Below are 19,737 nucleotides of genomic sequence, written 5' to 3'. Positions count from 1 at the left end.
GGCACGGCGGGAGTCGTAGTCCGAGGGGATCGAGGACACGGCGCCTGCGCGAGGCGGGCCGGCTCCCCTGCGGCCAGGTTGCCCGCAGCCCTCTGGTGCTTCGCGTTTGTTGCAAAGAGCTAAATCCCCTGCGTAGCGCCTCTGGCTGCAGGAGTCTCTAGACGGGTGGCCGCCTCCCCAGCAGAGGCGGTGACCACCTCCATCCGCGCCCCCTACCTAGCGGCGTCGGCGGCGATCCACCCCTGAGACTGCAGGGCCCGCAAGTCAGCCTCCCGAGCCCGGAGTCGGAAACTTCCGACCTTACAGCCTCGTGGCCGTCACCCCCGAGCGCGGACTGCCTTCAGCACCTGTTTCTCGTCCTGCCGACCCGTCCGGCCCTCCTTGCCAGCGCGCAGCCGCTTAGCCCTGCCTCACCGACCCCTGCAGCCGGTCCTACACAGGAGCCATCCGAGTTTCCTACCATGGCCCGGGTCGTGCCGCTGGTCCCCCCAAACCCGCCTAACCACTGCCTCTGCAGCCAGCGTCGTCTCCTTAAGCCCCCAGCACGTGGTGGTGACGGTGACTTTCGACCTCTGCATTAGGCAGGCTGTGAGCCAAGAAAGCCGAGCCCGAGTCAGCTGGGTACCCCTGAACCCCCGGGGCCTGGCACAGAGAAGGCAAATGCTGATCGATTCCAACTGTCTATTTCCCCCAAGGCATCAAGACTCTGTGGATGGCGCGCTCCTAATGCACTGTGAGCCCCGCATGAATATTTGATGAGGTATGAAGCCGGTGAGAGAACAGTAACATGCAGACAGGGGCCAAGTCGCTGGGTCACAGGCAGCTTCTCCTGATGGAGGGTGGGGTTAGGAGCCAGGATCCGGGCTGAGAGAGCGCTCAGCCCTTAGCTTCTGCTGAGTGACCACTGGCAGCTATGTGATTACTCTGTATTTCCGTTCTCCCAAATGGGGCCATGCCATGACTTTTTAAAATGAGCATGTAAGTGGAGCTTGGGTGCTGAAAAGTAGAGTTTCAGTTAGACCACAGAGAAGTTGCAATAGAGACGTTTATTAGGCACAGGTCCGGCCTTCAGGGGCCTCCCAGGGAAGTCAAGGCAGAGTGCCCCAGGCCTGGGCCCTTCCTCCACTGTGCCATCCTTCCCTTTGGAGGGCCGACGCTTCCCAGCATCCCTCCCCAGCTGGACTGGGCGAGGCCAGTCTAGGTCCTCAGTGGCCTGGGCATTTCTCCTGGGGGGCCTCTGGCAGGTAAGCTATGAATTCTGCAACCTCCTGACTGATGCTTGTCTGGAGAGGAGAAACCTGGTGAGGGCAGGCCCTGTTTGGCTTGCTGGGCTGAGCCTCCCCTACGCACGGTAAACATTTGTTGTTGCTGAATGGGGCACAGAGCTGCCCAGCCGTTGGGTTTCTCAGAAGCAATGAGGCAGGACTGGTAAAAGGGAACAGTGATATCCCTCAGGGATCCTCTGCTCCTGTCCTCACCATGCCCCAGCCCAGCCCTCCAAGGCTGCTGTCCTTCCCCACCCCCTTCACCAGCCCCAATCACCTGCAAAAATGTCTGTTCGTTTCAAGTACGTCTTTAAGCTTTTATGGAATACAGGCTGGCCACTTGAAGAGCTGACCAAGTGTCAATGTTTTGTTTTGTTTTAAATGACATTCTTTTTTTTTTTTTTTAAAGATTTTATTTATTTGACAGAGAGATCACAAATAGGCAGAGAGGCAGGCGGAGTTGGGGTGGGGGAAGCAGAGAGCCCGATGCGGGGCTCCATCCCAGGACCCTGGGATCATGACCAGAGCCGAAGGCAGAGGCTTTAACCCACTGAGCCACCCAGGTGCCCCTTGTTTTGTTTTTTAAAGATTTATTTATTGGAGAGAGAGAGCACGCACACGAGCTAGGGGAGAGGGAGAGAATCCTGAAGCAGACTCCCCGTTGAGCGTAGAGCTCCATCCCGGGACCCTGAGATCATGACCTGAGCCAAAATCAAGAGCGCCTGCTTAACCAGCTGAGCCAGCCAGGTGCTCCCGGTGTCCGTGTGCTCAGTAGTGTTTAGTGTCATTTTTCGTAATCACAGAGTCAAGGCGTGCTCATTGCAGAGTGTGCACACCCACACAAGGAAAACTAAAATCGCCCGTGACCCCTCACCCAGGGAAAGCAGCAGTTCCGTATTCCAGTGTTGGCTCTCTGGTCCCATAGGGCTACGGCGAGACAGTGGGATGATAAACAAGGTTTGGTTCCGTATCTTAACTAACAGCGAAGCCACACAACGGCCGTAGGCTATGGGTCCCCTTATTATCCCATTTTCCTGGTGGGGAAATCGAGGAGCAGAGAGATCACCTGGCTGGCCCAAGGCTTCCAGTCAAGATAGTTAAGCTAATAGGAAGTCAACACACCCACATTCACACTCACGCACGCCCCAACACCGAGAAGTGCACAATCTCTCTTTCAAGACAAGAAAGGGAAATACAATACCTAGGTCCTTGACCGAGGAAGCCAAGCTGCCCGTGAAGGGAGCCAGGAGCAGCCTTGGGGGCGGGAACCAAAGCCGGTGGCTTTGCAGACGGCAGGAACCTGAAACGGGCTGCCCTCTGGTCAGCCTGAGCCCACGAGGATACCCGTGGCTCCGGGTGGAGCCAGCCCGAGAGGAGCCCTGGGCGCGCCTCGCACGGGGGCCACCGACGTGGCACAGAAGCCCCAGCCCCAGCCGGAGAAGCTGACACAGCGCGGCCCGCAGCTGGCGACTTCCGAAAGGGCCCGTCGAGACCGATGCGGAACTGTCTTGCCTCCCGGGGCACAGGCCAGGGCAGCGCAGGGCGCCTGAGAAGGTGCATCGTGCTGAAGGTGAACTCACGAGTTGACGAAGGCCCGAGGAAATCTGCCGCGTGTGGAACGGGCAGCCGAGGTGGCACAGGCGCCCAGTCACGCCCGAGGACCTCGTGACAATACCCCGATTTGGAAAGAGTTTAAAGAAGAGCTTTGCGGGGGGCGCCTGGGTGGCTCAGGGGGTTAAGCCGCTGCCTTCGGCTCAGGTCATGATCTCAGGGTCCTGCGTCGGGCTCTCTGCTCGGCAGGGAGTCTGCTTCCTCCTCTCTCTCTGCCTGCCTCTCTGTCCACGTGTGATCTCTGTCTGTCAAATAAATAAATACATTCTTAAAAAAAAGAAAAAAAAAAGAAGAAGAAGAAGAGCTGTGCAAAGGCGAAGGACAGCATGACCAGATGCAGCAGCCGGTCCCGAACAGGACGCCCGGCCCAGAGCGTTCGCCGCCCCCCACCTCCCCCGCAGCCTGTCTCCGGGCCTGAAACTCCTTTCAAATGCAAAGGTTAAGAACCACGTGAAAGGAAAGTGCTGGCATCCTGTGCGCGACCGCAGAAAAGATACCGGAAAGAACTGTAGAGTTGGAAAGAAACAGATGGGGAAGGGGATTCTGCGTCTGGCTGGGTCGGTAGCGCATGCGGCGCTTGATCTCAGGGTTGTGAGTTTGAGCCCCACATGGGGTGTAGAGTTGATGTAAAGATAAAATTTTCCAAACAAAAAAACAAAAACAACAACAAAAAAAGCACAAATGGAAATGCTCATTGTGTGAAGACATAAAAATATATATTTTTAAAGATTTTATTTATTTATTTGACAGAGATCACAGGTAGACAGAGAGGCAGGCAGAGAGAGGGACTCGATCCCAGGACCCTGAGATCATGACCTGAGCCGAAGGCAGAGGCTTAACCCACTGAGCCACCCAGGCACCCCATAAAAGTATTTTCTAGAATGCTCCTCTGAGGGATTTGTCTGAGGTTTTCTTCTTAAAATTTTTAAAAGCAACGTCTATACCCGACGTGGGTCTCCAACCCACAACCCGAGATCAAGAGTCACACACTCCACCAGCTGAGCCAGCCAGGCGCCCCTGAGGGCTTTTTCTGGGAATGATGGAATGTACGCGTCCTTGGGAGGGAAACCACAGGTGAGCGAGCATCACACCTGGGCGCGTGACGTCCTCGGGTGTCAGTACCGATGCTCGTGTTGATCCCCTGGCCACGGGGATGTCTGCCAGGGCTCCTGCTGTAAACTGACCTTCTCTTTGTACTTGGAAAGTATTCTGCAGGAAGTACTTCAAGAAGACCCCCGTATTGTTTCTGCCTCAACAACTTTCGCCTGCCAGGCTTAGCATCTGTGGGTGGGTCTTGCCTGTGGCAATGATTACCCTGAGGTTCTAATGGTGACTTTTTTAAAAATTAAATTTATTTATTTTCAGCATAACAGTATTCATTACTTTTTCACCACACCCAGTGCTCCATGCAACCTGTGCCCTCTCTAATACCCACCCCCTGGTACCCCAACCTCCCACCCCCCCGCCACTTCAAACCCCTCAGATTGTTTTTCAGAGTCCATAGTCTCTCATGGTTCACCTCCCCTTCTCCTCTCTAACTCCCCATGTCCTCCGTGCTATTTGTTATGCTCCACAAATAAGTGAAACCATATGATAATCAACCCTCTCTGACCCTGCAATTGCACTCCTGGGTATTTACCCCAAAGATACAGATGTAGTGAAAAGAAGGGCCATCTGTACACCCCAATGTTTTTTTTTTTTTTTTAAGATTTTATTTATTTATTTGTCAGAGAGAGAGAGAGAGAGAGTGAGCGAGCACAGGCAGACAGAGAGGCAGGCAGAGGGGCAGGCAGAGGCAGAGGGAGAAGCAGGCTCCCTGCCGAGCAAGGGGCCGGATATGGGACTCGATTCCAGGACGCTGGATCATGACCTGAGCCGAAGGCAGCCGCTTAACCAACTGAGCCACCCAGGCGTCCCCTAATGGTGATTTTTTCTATTTCCTTCATCCCTTCTGCTATTTTGGGGGATTCTGCTGTGAAAAGAGAGTGATCTCTTCTCTGTCATGTATTTATTTATTCAGTTATTTATATCAATACGGGCTTATGGATATTCATTTTATTCTTGGGTTATAGTATGATGGGATTGGCCATAGGGACCAATTTTATGTTGTTCCTGTGTCTTTTTTTTTTTAAAGCACTTCCTCATATTCTATTACTACAGCATGTTCTAGGCTAACCTTACATTTTCCCTGTCTCTGCCCTAGAATCCAGCACTTCCCCAAGTTCCTGGTATCTTTTTCTGGAGACTCGTATTTAGAAACCAGGATTTGGGCGCAAGGTATAGTAAGGACTGTTTTTTATATTCACCAGTGTTTTGTTTTTGTTTTTAATATTTATTTATTTATTTGACAGAGAGATCACAAGTAGGCAGAGAGGCAGGCAGAGAGAGAGAGGGGGAAACAGGCTCCCTGCTGAGCAGAGAGCCTGATGCGGGGCTCAATCCCAGGACCCTGGGATCATGACCTGAGCTGAACGCAGAGGCTTTAACTCACTGAGCCACCCAGGCGCCCCTATGCACCAGTCTTTAAATGCAGCATAAGATCTGCTTTTTTCCATACATAGACCCCTATCTTCCTTCCCATCTGTGCAGTAACTATCACTGTTGTACAATTTACTCTATTTTTTTTCCAAGTAGGTCCCATGCCCAGCAAGAGCTTGAACTCACAACCCCGAGATCAAGACCTAAGCTGATATCAAGAGTCAGATTCTTAGGGGCGCCTGGGTTGCTCAGTGGGTTAAAGACTCTGCCTTCGGGTCAGGTCATGATTCCAGGGTCCTGGGATCGAGCCCTGCCTCAGGCTCTCCACTCAGCGAGGAGCCTGCTTCCTCCTCTCTCTCTCTCTGCGTACTCCTGATCTCTGTCAAATAAGTAAATAAAATCTTAAAAAAAAAAAAAAAGTCTGATGCTTAATCAACTGCGCCACCCAGGCACCCATACAATTGACTTTTAAATGTGCTAAAAGCGGGGGCACCTGGCTGACTCAGTAACACATCTGACTCTTGATCTCAGGGACTTGAGTTCAAGACCCACCCTGGGGATAGAGCTCACTTTATTTATTATTTTTTTTTTTTTAAAGATTTTACTCATTTTATTTGACAGAGAGAGATGACAAGCAGGCAGAGAGGCAGGCAGAGAGAGAGAGAAGAGGAAGCAGGCTCCCTGCGGAGCAGAGAGTCCAATGCGGGGCTCGATCCCAGGACCCTGGGATCATGACCTGAGGCGAAGGCAGACGCTTCTGGACTGAGCCCCCCAGGCGCCCCCACCCTGGTATTCCTGTATGTTTCCTCTCGGGCTGGTCGTCCTCCCAGGAGAGGATTCTTCTGTCCCCGCCAGGACGGTGCGAGCCCGCGGGAAACAGCAATTGTGCAGAACTCGGGCCAAGCAACTACCTCTTTCGGTGGTGGGGGGCGGTGGGTGGGTAGCGTTTTGTCCCTGACCTAGTTTAGAATCACTGCGGGCGCTGATGAAAAGCAGAGCAACCTGGAGTCCCTCTCAGTGTCTTGAAATCCTCCAACGCTGCCCCTCGTCGCCGCACCCACACGGCTTCTCTCCGGTCCACATCTGGGTGCGGGACTCCAGCCCTGCCCGCCGGGGCAGCGGCCCACCACGGCTCACCACCCCCGCGGTGCTCGCCTCCGGGCCTCCCGGGCGCCTCCCCTCGGGTCCCCGGGGACCCCCCTTCCGCTCTGGGGAGCTCGGCTAGGAATGTAAGAAGACGTGTGGCCGCTCGGTGCGCCCCTCTGGCCTTCCCGGGTGTTTGCGCGCAGACCCGCTCCGAGCCGCCCAGCCCGCCCAGCTGCAGGGCGTAGACGCGCGCTCGCGTCCTTCCCCAAACTCCGATTTCACGCGAAACCCTTCATTTCTGGGCCCTCCTGCTGCGGGAGGGGGCAAGGCCGGTCCGGCAGCGGCGACTCCTCCCCCCCGGGCTTCCGGCCCTCGGGGCGGGGGCGGGGCGCCCGCGAGGACCCCGGCCCCTCCCCGCCCCCTCTCGGCGCGCGCGGGGCCACCTGCCGGCGCAGCCGCGGGCCCTCCCGGCGTCAATCATTAACCGGCCGCGCAGCCGCCGCCAGGAAACCCGAGCCCGGGGCGCCAGGCGAGCCCGGCCGGACGGCGGCGGGAGGGGCGCGGGCAGCGGGCGGCGTGCGCCATGGACGCAGGTGAGGGCTCCTGGGGGGTCCCGGCGCCCGGCTGCTTCTCCCGCGGGGGCCCCAACCTGGCCCTGGGACCCCTCCTCCGGAAGCCGGGACGCCGGGAAGATGCTGGGGAAAGTTCGGGCAACTTAGGCGGTGCCTCCCTCTGGCTCCCGGGGCGCCCCTGCGGGAGGGGTGGGGGAGGGCCGGCAACAGGTGCCCCGCGCCGGGCCGTTTGGGGGGCATGTCCCCCTCTTCTGTCCCACGCCCCGTCTTTCCCCTGGGGACTTTGCCCGCCCCTCCGGCCACGCTGAAGTTCTTAGAGTTAGGGCAGGGGGACCCGGCCGGGGAGGGAGGCGCTGCGGGACGGAACGGGGTGCGGAGACGGAGCAGAGAGATGGACAGCAGGGATGGGGCCGAGAGAGCCTCGTTCCGGGAGCTCCGACGGCCCCCCAGACCCCAGCGCGGGCCCGGGCCCTGCCCTCGGGAGCCCCAGGCTGGCGGAGCGGGGCGCGGTGGCGGGGAGCTGAGGGCGGCGGGCCTCCGGGTGGGGGGTGCGCCCCGCGCCGCCCGCCTCCCGCCCCGCTCTCGGCTGGAATGTCCGCGGAGGAGGCTCGGGTGTCGAGAACCCGAGGCCGCCAGCAAATTTATTTACTCAGCGGCCGTATCTCCGCGCCATCGGGCCAGGTATTTGCCCCGGCGGGGCCCCGGGAAGCTGCGGTTTTTGTTACGATAACTGGGGCGCTGCCGGGCGGGCCTCTGCGGGGGCCCGGCCTCCCGAGAGCACCTGCACCTGGCGGGCCCCGGGGGCGGCCGGCCGCCTCGCTTCGCGCACCTGTGAAATGGGACAGGTGCACCTGACCGTGACCTGAGATGCCTAGAACAGAGCTGGCCAGAGCTTCACGGGTCTTGCTTTGGAGTGATTGTTACTCTTCTCCTGGCACAGAGGCAGCTGAGGGGTGGGGGGCGTGTCAGGGGCCTCCGGTGGCGCAGCCAGGCCCCTCGCGTTTGCTGGACGCCGTCTGCGGTCATACGGGACTGTCGCGGGGCGCAGGGCCCGGCATCTCATAGATGTTCCGTCACGGTCGCTGCTGTTCCTGGCATCGCCGTTAATGTCTTACCTGCAAAGCTCCATCTGCTCAGCTGCGACCCCGGCCCCCCCCCCCCCCCGCGCCCAAACCTGCTGAAAGTGTGGTCTTGTCTTGTCTTTTCTTTTTTTTTTTTTTTAAAGATTTTATTTATTTATTTGACAGAAATCACAAGTAGATGGAGAGGCAGGCAGAGAGAGAGGGAAGCAGGCTCCCTGCTGAGAAGAGAGCCCGATGCGGGACTCGATCCCAAGACCCTGAGATCATGACCTGAGCTGAAGGCAGCGGCTTAACCCACTGAGCCACCCAGGCGCCCCGAAAGTGTGGTCTTTTCTTAGGGTTTGTGTGCAGAGTTGTGTTGCTGAGCCCCCAGCACCAGACAGCAGTTAGTGCCCGTCACCAGCGTGCAGGATTGAGTGGCTGGCTGGCTGGGCGCCTCGGTGGGTCACCTACGCAGAAGGCGGTTTGGGGGCTCCCTGTGGCAGGGTGGTGGCTCTGGGCTGAGAGGAAGCCTCCCGTGTAGACAGCAGATGGGACTTAACTCCGTTCCCATGTGTTGTGTCTGTTGTTGTGGACTTGGTTGTTCAAGAGCCCCAGCCCTTGGTGGTGGGGGTGGGGGGCAGTGAGGTTGGGGCCCTGGAATTCTCAAGAGCATCTAAGGAGGCTGCTCGCCCACATCCCTCCCTTCTGCTCAGGCCACTGTCCCCTCTCCCTCTGTCCCCTGTGCTTCCTTCTCTCCTGTGTTCCTTACGGCCCCTTCCCTGCCCCGGTTCCGGCTGCCAGAGGAAACCTCCTCTCTCAGTTATCCGTTGGCTTCTGCCGTGTAATAAAGTAGCCCCAAATAAGCAACTTCACACAACAAGCATGTCATGTTTCTCAAGCTGCTGCAAATATTTGTTCTTTTGTTTTTTAAATCATCATGAGCATTTACATTTATTTATTTTTTAAGATTTTATTTTTTGAGAGAGAGAACGTGCACAAGCAGGGGAGGGAGGCAGAGGGAGAAGCAGGCTCCCCACTGAGCAGAGAGTCCTGTGTAGGGCTTGATCCCAGGACCCCGGGATCATGACCTGAGCTGACGACAGCAGCATAATCGACCGAGCCACCCAGGCGCTCCTGCTACAAATATTTGTGAACAAGTCTGTATGTGGTCCTATATTTTATTTCTCTTGGGTAAATACCTGTGAGTTGAGTAGTTGGACCCTATGGTCAGCGTATGCTGAACTTTTAGAGAAACAGCTGAATGTTGCCCGAGGTGGTTGCACAGTCTTCCTTTCCCAAGAGCTGGGATGTTTCACACACGCCAGAGCTCACTCGGGTCAGGGTTGTCAGTGGTTAATTCCAGCCGTTCTAAGGAGGGTGTAGTGATACCACCTGGTTTTAGTTGGCATTTCTAATTTTGATGGCATTTCTGGTGCCTACTGACGCCGGGCATCCTTTGTGTGCCTACTGATGATTTGGATATCCTCTTTGGTGAAGTGTTCACACACCTGTCATTCGTTTTCTCCTGGGATGTTTGACCTACTGAATTGTGAGAGTTTTTTATACAGTTACTACAACTGCTTTGCCTGATATGTGTGTTACGAATATTTTCCTCCCGTTCTGTGACTTGCCTGTGTATGTTCTTAGTGATGGTTTTCTTCTTTAAATATTGGCTTTTCAAAAACAAATCCTAGTGTTCTTAACATACAGTGTTATTAATCTCAGGTGCACGATATAGTGATTCAACAATTTCATAACTAGTGCTCATCGAGATAAGCGTTCTCTTAATCCCCATCCTGGTTCACCCATGCCCCCTCCCCACCGCTGCTAACCATCTGTTTGTTGTCTATAGTTAACATTCTGTTGTTTGGTTTGTCTCCTTCTCTCCCTCTTTTTCCCCTTTGTTCATTTTTCTCAAATTCCACGTTTGAGTGAAATCATAGGATATTTGTCTTTCTCTGACATATTTCGCTTAGCATTATGTCCTCTAGCTCTACCCATGTCGTTGAAAATGGCACGATTTCATTATTTTTTTTTTAAGATTTTACCTATTTATTTATTTATTTATTTGTTTATAAAAGATTTTATTGATTTATTTGACAGAGAGTGACACAGTGAGAGATGGAGCACAAGCAGGGGGATTGGGGGCGGGAGAGGGAGAAGCAGGCTTCCCGCCGAGCAGGGTCCTTCACCTAGGACCCTGGGATCATGACCTGAGGCAAAGGCAGGTGCTTAACTGGCTGAGCCACCCAGGTGTCCCAGATTAATTTGCTGTTTTATTAAGGATATTTTTGTGCTTATATTCATGAGGGATATTGGTCTCTAATTTTCCTTTTTTGTATCATTTTGGCTTTTGGTATCAGGCTTATGCTGGCCTCATCAGATGAATTGGGTAGTGATCTTAGCTCCTCTATTTAAAAAAAAAAATCTGTGGTATTAGTGTTATCTTCTTCTTTGAGTGTTTGATAGACTTTAGCAGTGAAACCATCCACGCACAGAACTTTTCTGTTTTTGGTAACAAATTTAATTTTTTAATGAATTCACAAGTATTCAGAGTTCCTGTTTCTTCTTGTGTTAGTTTTAGAGAGTTGGAGAGAGAAATTTCTTTCATCTGTGTTGTCAGATTTGTTGGCACGAAGTTGTTCATGGTATTCTCCTAATCTTCTTTTAGTATCTGTAGGATCTGTGATGATAGCCCCTTTTTCATTCCCAACATGGTTATTTATGGTTTTTTTCTTGATACATCTAGAGCTTTGTCAGTTTTGATCTTTTCAAACAACGAACTTTGACTTTGTTAATTTTTCTTTTCTTTTCTTTTTTTAAAAGATTTTATTTATTCGACAGAGAGACACACACACAGAGGGAGCACAAGCAGGGGGAGTGAAAGAGGGAGAAGCAGACTTCCCGCCAAGCAGGGAGCCCAATCCCAGGACCCTGGTATCATGACCTGAGCCGAAGGCAGAGGCTTAACGACTGAGCCACCCAGGCGCCCCTCTTTTCTTTTTAAAAAGAGACTACGAGGGGCGCCTGGGTGGCTCAGTGGGTTAAGCTGCTGCCTTCGGCTCAGGTCATGATCTCAGGGTCCTGGGATCGAGGCCCACATCGGGCTCTCTGCTCAGCAGGGAGCCTGCTTCCTCCTCTCTCTCTGCCTGCCTCTCTGCCTGCTTGTGATCTCGCTCTGTCAAATAAATAAATAAAATCTTAAAAAAAAAAAAAAAAAGAGACTACGAGAGCCCATGCATATGAGTAGGGGGACCAGCAGGGAGAGGGAGAAGCAGGAGCCTGATGTGGGACTCGATCCTAGGGTCCTGGGATCATGATGGAAGCTGAAGGCAGATGCTTACTCAATTGAACCGCCCAGGCGCCCTGACTTTGTTAATTTTTCTATTGTCTGTTTTCTATTTCATTAATTTTTGTAAAGATATTTTTTTAAGTACTCTCTCTACCCAGCATGAGGCTTGAACTCATGACCCCAAGATCAGGAGTCACACAGTCACACACTCCTCAGCCAGGCACCAGCCAGGTGTCCCTATTTTATTGATTTTTGTTCTTTATTATTTTCATCCTTTTATCTACATTGTGTTTACTTTGCTCTTCCTTTTCCAGCAAGATTCCCGGGTGGACTCTTATGTCTTTGATTTGAGATCTTCCTTCTGTTCTTCCTTTTTTTAAAAAGATTTTATTTATTTTATTTATTTGACAGAGATCACAAGTAGATGGAGAGGCAGGCAGAAAGAGAGAGAGGAGGAAGCAGGCTCCCTGCTGAGCAGAGAGCCCAATGCGGGGGCCCAATCCCAGGACCCTGAGATCATGACCCAAGCTGAAGGCAGAGGCTTTAGCCCACTGAGCCACCCAGGCGCCCCTGCCTTCTGTTCTAATGTAATCATTTAAAGCTCTGTGTTTCCCTCTATAAACGGCTTTAGCTGCATCTCCCACATTTTTTTTTTTTTTTTGGACAGAGAGAGAGAGAAAGAGAGAGACCACAGTAGGCAGAGAGGCAGGTAGAGAGAGAGGGGGAAGCAAGCTTCCTGCTGAGCAGAGAGCCGGATGTGGGGCTCGATTCCAGGACACTGGGATCATGACCTGAGCCAAAGGCAGAGGCTTTAAACCACTGAGCCACCCAGGAGCCCTGCATCTCCCACATTTTGATGCGTTGTTTTTTCATTGTCCTTCAGTTCAAGATGTTTTCTAATTTACTGCATGATTTTATTTTTGATCCATAAATGCTTTAGAAGTATGTCGTTTAATTTTCAGGTATTTGATTCTACAGAGATCATTGTTCTTGGTTTCTAACTTATTTCTGTTGTGGTTGGTCAGAGAGGACAGTCTGGATTATTTTAATCCCTGTAACACTGAGACTTGTTCCGTGGCCTGGCACGTGGTCCTTGGTGACTGTACCTTGTGTGCTTGAGAAAAGTTGTTGGACGTAGGATTCAGTTGGGTCAAGATGGTTTGTAACTTTGCTCAGATCAATTATGTCCTAACTGATGGCTTGTCTAGTTATTTTATCAATTGCTATAGGATGGATATTAGAGTCTTTTGTTACTATGGTATATTTTGTTTGTGTATTTCTATAAATTTTCATTTCATGTATATTGAATATTGAAGCTCTGTGATTAGGCACACGTACATTTATAACTATTCTGCCTTCCTGGTGATTTGTCCCTTTTATCATTATGAAGGGTTCCTCCTTATTACTGATCATGCTCTGTCTTGAAGACTATTTTATCTGTTATTGAAATCCACTTTAACCTTTTTTGCTTACTATTTCTGTGGCATATCTTTCCCACCCATGTACTTTCAATCTTTCTGTTTAAAATGTGCTTGAGGGGGTGTCTGGGTGGCTCAGTGGGTTAAAGCCGCTGCCTTCACTTCAGGTCATGATCTCAGGGTCCTGGGATCCCTCTGTCAAATAAATAAATAAATAAATAAAAAGATAAATAAAATTTTTTGAAAAAGTGTGCTTATGGGCGCCTGGGTGGCTCAGTCAGTTGGGCATCAGGATCCTTGCTCGGCAGGGAGCCTGCTTCTCCTTCTGCCTTTTCCTGCCACTCTGGGTGCCTATGAACTTGCACTCTCTCTCTGACAAATAAATAAAATCTTTTTTTTAAAGATGTAGTTTATTTGACAGAGCAAGAGCATGTGTGCACAGGAGCGGAGGAGCGGCAGGCAGAGGAAACAGGCTCCCTGGGAAACCAATGTGGGGCTTGATCCCCTGATTCTGGGATCATGACCTGAGCTGAAGGCAGACACATAACCGACTGAGCCACCCAGGTGCCCTGGCCTGTGATTTTTCTCTTCTGTGGCATCCTCGTCTGGTTTTGCTCTCGGGAACGCTGGCCTCGTCAGTGGAGTGTGGACGTGTCCCCTCTGCTTCATTTGTGGAAGTGTTGGAGGAGGTCAGCTGTTTGGTAGAATTCACCAGTGAGGCCACGTGCTTCTGAACTTCGGTTTGTTGGGAGACTCTTGATGCATGGACTCTGTCTCCTCCTCTCACGGGTCTGTTTGATTTTGTTGTATTTTCACAGTTCTGTCTTGTATGTTTCTAGGACTTTGTTGATCTCTTCTGGGTTGCCCAGTCATTGTTACATAATTGTTCATAGTCTCTTTATGATTCTTTGTATTTCTGTGGTCTCTGTTGAAACATTTTTTTTGTGTGTTTTTGTTTCTTTTTCCCTTTGTGACAAATCGGTAGGTTTGTCAGTCTTATCTTTTCAAAGAACTAGCGCTTAGTTTCATTGATTTCTTTTCTCTCTTTAGTCTCTATTTGTGCTCTCATCTTTGTTATTTCCTTCCTTCTCCTAACTTTGGGCAGCATTTCCCCCTGATTTCTTGAGGTGTAAAGTCAGGTCATTGATTTGAGACTTTCTTGTTCTTCGGTCAAGCATGGATTACTACGAATTTCCCTCCTAGAGCTGCTTTGGCTGCGTCCCATACATTTGGGATGTTGTATTCCATATTCATTAGTCATGAGGCATTTTGTTTTTTAATTTGCCTTTTGATTCCAACTTTGACTCTGTGGTTGGTCAGCAGCAAGGTGTTGATTCTCCACATACCTGTGATTTTTCCAGTTTTCTTCCTGTAATTGCTTTTTAGGTTTTTTTGTTTTGTCTTAAGATTGCATTTGTTGACAGAGGGAGAGAGACAGCAAGAGAGGGAACACAAGCCGGGGTGGGGAGGGCGGGTGGGAAAGGGAGAAGCAGGCTTCCCACCCACCGAGCAGGGAGCCCGATGTGGAGCTTGATCCCAGGACCCTGGCATCATGACCTGAGCCAAGTACAGATGCTTAACAACTGAGCCACCCAGGCCCCTCTGCTTTTTAGGTTCTTCTTTTGTTTTTATCACTGTGGCTCGAGAAGATCTTTGGGAAGATTTCAGTCTTGAATTTATTAAGACTTGCTTGTGGCCTCACATGTGTTCTGTACTGGTGATGCTCTTGTGCCCTGGAACAGTGTGTATTTCCTTGGGCTTGAGTAAGATGTCCTGTGTAGTTCTAGGTCTATCTGGTCTGACATGTTTAAGACTGGTGTTTCCTTATTGATATTTCTGTCTGGACAATCTGTCCATTGATGTATGTGGGCATTGAAGTTCGTGCGATTACAATGTTGCTGTCTGTTTCTTCCTTTTGGTCTGTTAATATTTGCTTGTATACTGGGTACTACTGTGCTGGCAGCAAACATGGTTATAATTGCTGTATCCTCCTGTTGGACCTCTGTATCCTTATGTAATACCCTGTCTCTTATTACAGTTTTTGTTTGTTCAATTTAGTTAGTTAGTTATATAGAGAGAGCAAGACCTAGTAGGCGTATGCGTGCATGGGTAGGGGAGAGGCAGAGGGAGAGGGAGAGAACCTTCAGCAGTGTGAGTTTGAGCGAGTGGGGGGGAGGAGCACAGGAGAGGCACGAGCGGGCTCCGGGCTGAGCGCGGAACCCGACGGGGGGCTCGATCCCACGACACTGAGGTCATGACCTGAGCCAAAATCCGGAGTTGGACACTTCACCGTCTGAACCCCCCAGGTACCCCTGGAAGGTGTTTATCAGTGTTCTGTTGGCCAAAGCGTGTCACATGCCCCGTCCACATTCAAGGGGCACAGGGCTAGGGAGTCGGCACAGGTGACAGTGTGGAGCATAAACCATCCCCCCGCCACCCCTGCAGGTCTGGGAGTGACACCCTGGCTGCTGGGAGTGGGAGGCTGGGGTGTTCACTGGGGTTCAGTACTCCTTGCTCTTGGGGACCCCTTCTGTTGAGGATCCCTGGCCTCGGACTCTGCCAACCAGTTCTGGTGGGGGATGGTGTGGGGGGGGCGTCTGGGAAGGGAGAAGGAGGCCAGGGATGGGAGGGGCTGTCTCAGCAAGGCTCCTCCCTCCTCTCCCGCTGCTGCTGCTACAGCTGTTTACTTCTCTCTCTGCCTCTTATAACCTGTACGAGCATTTCGGTAGTAAACGTCCAAAGCCAGGCCCTGGGCCGCCCACCCTGCCGCGAGGCCTTGCACGCCCACCCACGTCTCGCTTGCAGGGCCTTTCTGATACTCAGAGGTACTCAGCTGGTCAGGGTGCCCTTCAGGACTTGTAGAACCTGCTTGGGTATCTCCAGAGAGACACCCTGGGCCAGAAGAGTCTGTTACTTTACCAGCGCAAACGGGTTTATTTAGGAAGAGCAGAGAGTTGCAATTCGGGTCAGGTAAGCTGCGGCAAAATCACAGGCAAGTCCAACAAAGAAAGGAGAGGAGCGTGGCTTTATGGAGAGGGCGAACGGTTCCTCACTGGCTGAGCTGCTGGGGTAGTGGATTTCTCGTCGGAGAAGCAGCGTCCGTCCTTCCCTGTTGGGTCTGTCGTCATGACTCCCTCCTGTGGCGGGGGCCTCTGCTGGGGTCTCGAAGTGATGGTTCTTCCTGGAATTGGCTCTGGGGGGACAGTTCTCCCATCTGGCCTTTTGTCTCCATGTTAGTGAGCTTTCCCTGTATGGGTTTCCCCAGGAGTTGAGAGCATGGATGCCGCAGGCCAGGGTCAGGGCTGGAGGGTCAGGGCTGGAGGGCAGCTGGGCGCCTGGGGGCCTCTGAGCTCTCACCCACCGACCCCGCTGCTGGTGGGCTTTGCCCCACCTGCTGCTGTGCCCTCTGCCCTTTCTCCACCCCCATTCAGGCTCCTGTTTCCTCTGTGCCTCAGTGGGCATTTGGCCTGTAGTGACCTCCTGGCTCTTTGAGGTCAGCCCATTGGCCAGGGTCTGCTACCCCGGCGGCCCCCATCTTCCCTGGCTCTCAAGCCAGGAATCGCTTTGGCTCAGCTCTTCTCAGAGCAGATCTCAGGGGCTGCCCTGGACGGATCCTTGCCTGGTCCAGTCGGCCAGCAACAGGGCCGCAGGCGCAGGACCCGTGCCCAGCAGCAGCCAGCAGGGGCAAGGCCTGTGTTCCAGCCCAGCCTGGTGATGCGCCTGTCGAGTGACGCCAGCAAGCCCCCTGCCCTCTCGACCCACACTTGCGCTTTGGGTAGATTGTTCCAGCGCCTGCCGCAGGGAGAGGCCCGAGTGCGGGATGCGGGCGGGTGGGGATGGGCAGCGCCAATGGAACTTTCTCCCTGGAGGGACCGTGATTTGCAGCGGGGGGGGGCAGGAGGAGTCCCACCTGGCTCTGTGGTGCTTAGGGCTCACAGCACCTGGGGTTTCTTTCCAGGAGCCGATGCAAAAGGGGGTGGTGGCCCCGCAGCCTCTGAGGATCCCCGGAGCCCCACGCTCCCGCAGCTCCCGTGCCGCCCGCGGCTCCTGGATGAGGATGGAGGGCCCAGCAAGGAGGTGGCCGTGGATGGGGGCAGCTCCCCAGCTGCGGAGGAACCTCCGGCCGATGCCCAGGCTGAGGCTGAGGCTGTAGCCGCGTCCCCCCCCCAGGCTGAGGCTGTGGGCGAGGCCCAGCAGGGGCCCAAGGTGGCAGCCGGCGGGGTGCCCAACATCGGCTTTGTGGGCGAGCCCCCGCCCTACGCTCCACCGGACCCCAAGGCCATGCACCTGCTGTACCCGCCCTTCCCACAGGGGCCGGTCCTCTTCCAGCCCGGGCCCTCGCCCCAGGCCCTGTACCCACCGCCGCCGGCCGCGCCCCTGTACCCCGCGCCCGCTGCGCCCCCGCTCTTCGCACCCTTTCCGGTGGTGAGTGGGCCCGGCCCCCCACCTCCCTCTCCACCCTGGGACCCCTGTGCCAGGCCCACTTATTTCCCGTGCAGTCCCCTACCACCCAGGGACCCCTTGTACACACGCACTTACCTCCCAGGAAGCCCCCCTTGCCGCCCCCCACTCACCGCAGCCTCCCTCTCCAGGGGAGAGCTTGGGAGATAGAGAGACGGAAAGTCACTGTCAGCGACCCCTGCAGATGAGGGACTTGCAAAGGACTCTGCAGCTTGGGCGGGGGGTGTGGGCAAGCCTGGAAGGCTTCCCAGAGGTGGGGGTGTTTGAGCTGAGTTCTGAGGGCTGAAGAGGAGCTTTCAGGCAGCGGGGAGGAGGAGGAGGGGCTCTCTGGGCACAGGCCTGGGGGATGGCCAGGCCCCACCTGTTCTGGGGATGATGGGGGTCAGTTCAGCTTTGTGAGGAGACAGGGTAGGAGGGTGGGGTCTCTAGTGCAGGCCCCAGGGCCTTTGAGTGGCAGGTGACTTGATTAGGCTTTTAGAAACACTGAGGGACCCCAGGGTGCCTGTCGGGGAGAGCTTAGAGGACCTGTGGTAGGAACCGGGTCAGGGCGGGGAGAGATGGAGATGGGCCCCTGGCTGCACAGTCTGCAGAGGGCAGAGTGAGGAGACTCCTGGGGGCTGGTGACAGGCGTGGTTGTGGCCCGAGAAGGCAGAGGGGGGCCCTCGCCTGGCCCCTTGGTGACCTGCAGCCTCACCTGTGGGAGTGGGGGGGTGGGCGGTGTCCCCGGATGACTGTCACCTCATCGCGGGGTTGTGGCTTCCGTCCGCACAGTACAACAGCCCTGTGGCCAGCATGTCAGCCCCCGCCACCGCCGGCGAGCACAGGCCGCTGCCCAAGGACCACATGATGGAGTCGGTGCTGGTGACGCTCTTCTGCTGCCTGCTCACGGGGCTCATCGCCATCGTGTACTCGCACGAGGTAGGCGGGGGTGGGCAGGCCCGGGCGGGGGACGGGGGGGGGGGGGGGGACGGGGTGTCCTCGTCCCTCCTGTCTCCGCGCCACACCCCTGGAGAGCCACTCTAGAAAATGCGGCTAAACCAGTTTGTAAGGAAGGTGTGAATGACTGAGAAGGCCCGGACCGGCCTCGGTGGGGGCTTGTGTTTCACGGGCTGGAGGCCGCCCTTCGTCCGTCCGCCCGGTTCTGCCGCCGCCCCCTTCCCATCTCCTCGTCCGCCCCCTGCCCAGCTGCCCACCTCCCTGGTCTCTGCTCTCCCTCCGTCACCCACTCACCCCTCCATTATCTGTGAACTCAGTCGCTGTCCCTGTCTGTCCACCACCATCTGTCCATCCGTCTGTCTGTCCGTCCGTCTGTCCATCCCCTGCATAGCTTCCTTCCGTCCGTCTGTCCATCCCCTGCATAGCTTCCTTCCTTCGTCCTGACGTTGGAAGGGTTGGTCCCTGGGGACCCGGTGATGAGGATGTTTCGGGAAAGCGAGTAGGCGAGGCCCCGGGGCTTCTGCGTGGGGCAGAGCTGGGCAGAGCTGGCCCGCGCGCCGGTCAGGCTACCTCCGTCCTAGAGCGGGGGGGTGGGGTGAGGGCCACTCTGGGGACTGCCCGGAGGGGACTCGGGAGGACACCACCCGGCCGCCCGTGAGCTCTGGCTCCCCCGCTAGCCGCGTGGCCCCGGCTGAGCCTTTGCTTCCTCCGCTGCAGTCGGGGTGACGGCGGCCCAGGCTGTGGCTCGGGGGCCGGGCCCGTGGCAGGGGCCCAGGGGCGGGTGGCTGTGGCCTCCGTGGCTGCGGCAGGTCGCAGGCGTGTCAGGGCGCCGGTACCGCGGGCCGGGCGTGGGGAGCGCGGGGCTCGGTGTCCACACCCGCCTCCGTCTCGTTGCAGACCCGCGCGGCCCTGCGCAGGGGGGACCTGGCGCAGGCGGAGGAGGCGTCCCGCAAGGCCCGCTCGCTGGTGCTCTTCAGCCTGCTCCTCGGGGTGTTCGCGTCCGCCGGCTGGGTCGTCTATGTGCTGGTGGCGCTCTACCTGCCCTGAGGCCGCGGCGGCGCACGGGGACGCCCAAGCCGCACGGACTCTGTCTGTGGACTCCGAGCCCTGCCGGCGGCCACCTGTCGCCGACAGAGGGGCCCCGGGGGCAGGAACAGCTGGGGTGTGGCGCCCTCGGCACAGCCGCGGCCGGGCCTCACCCCTCCCGGTGGTCCCCCGGCCGCGTCCTAACTGACCTGCCGCGGGGCCCCCGGTCCCCGTGCTTCCTCCCGAGGTCTTTCGGGGGCCGCGCTGGCTGGGCCCCCAGGGCCCTTGCCTTCCCCTCCCACCGACCCCCGGAGGGACCAGAGCTCTCCTTGTCCTCCGAGCGGACTCCGGCCCCAGCCACCTGCAGCCCGGCCTGGTGACCGAAGGCGGAGCCGCTGGTGTTTCTTCTTCCCCGTGGGGGAGCCGAGCGGCGTCCCCTCTCCTCGGAAGCTCCCGGCGGATGGTTCTGAGCCCCTGCCCCGACCCAGGAGCCCGGCGCTCTCGTGCCGACTCCGTGTGCAGGAACCA

The 19,737-nt window shown here is 55.4% G+C and overlaps 1 protein-coding gene across 1 annotated transcript; it reads left to right on the top strand.

Moving 5' to 3' along the window:
• The first annotated feature begins 7,023 nt into the window (after nucleotides 1-7,023).
• Nucleotides 7,024-19,428, top strand: PRRT1B (proline rich transmembrane protein 1B). Its single transcript, XM_044264374.1, has 5 exons — nucleotides 7,024-7,162; nucleotides 16,280-16,561; nucleotides 16,745-17,211; nucleotides 18,019-18,165; nucleotides 19,081-19,428. Exons 1-5 carry the CDS (start codon nucleotides 7,024-7,026, stop codon nucleotides 19,228-19,230), a joined length of 1,185 nt encoding a protein of 394 aa, XP_044120309.1. The 3' UTR covers nucleotides 19,231-19,428.
• Nucleotides 19,429-19,737: the final 309 nt, after the last annotated feature.

This window comes from Neovison vison, chromosome 9 (assembly GCF_020171115.1).
Source record: "Neovison vison isolate M4711 chromosome 9, ASM_NN_V1, whole genome shotgun sequence".
NCBI classification, from domain to species: domain Eukaryota; kingdom Metazoa; phylum Chordata; class Mammalia; order Carnivora; family Mustelidae; genus Neogale; species Neogale vison.
Note: the sequence above shows the minus strand (reverse complement) of the source record. Positions and strands in the feature narration are given on the sequence as shown.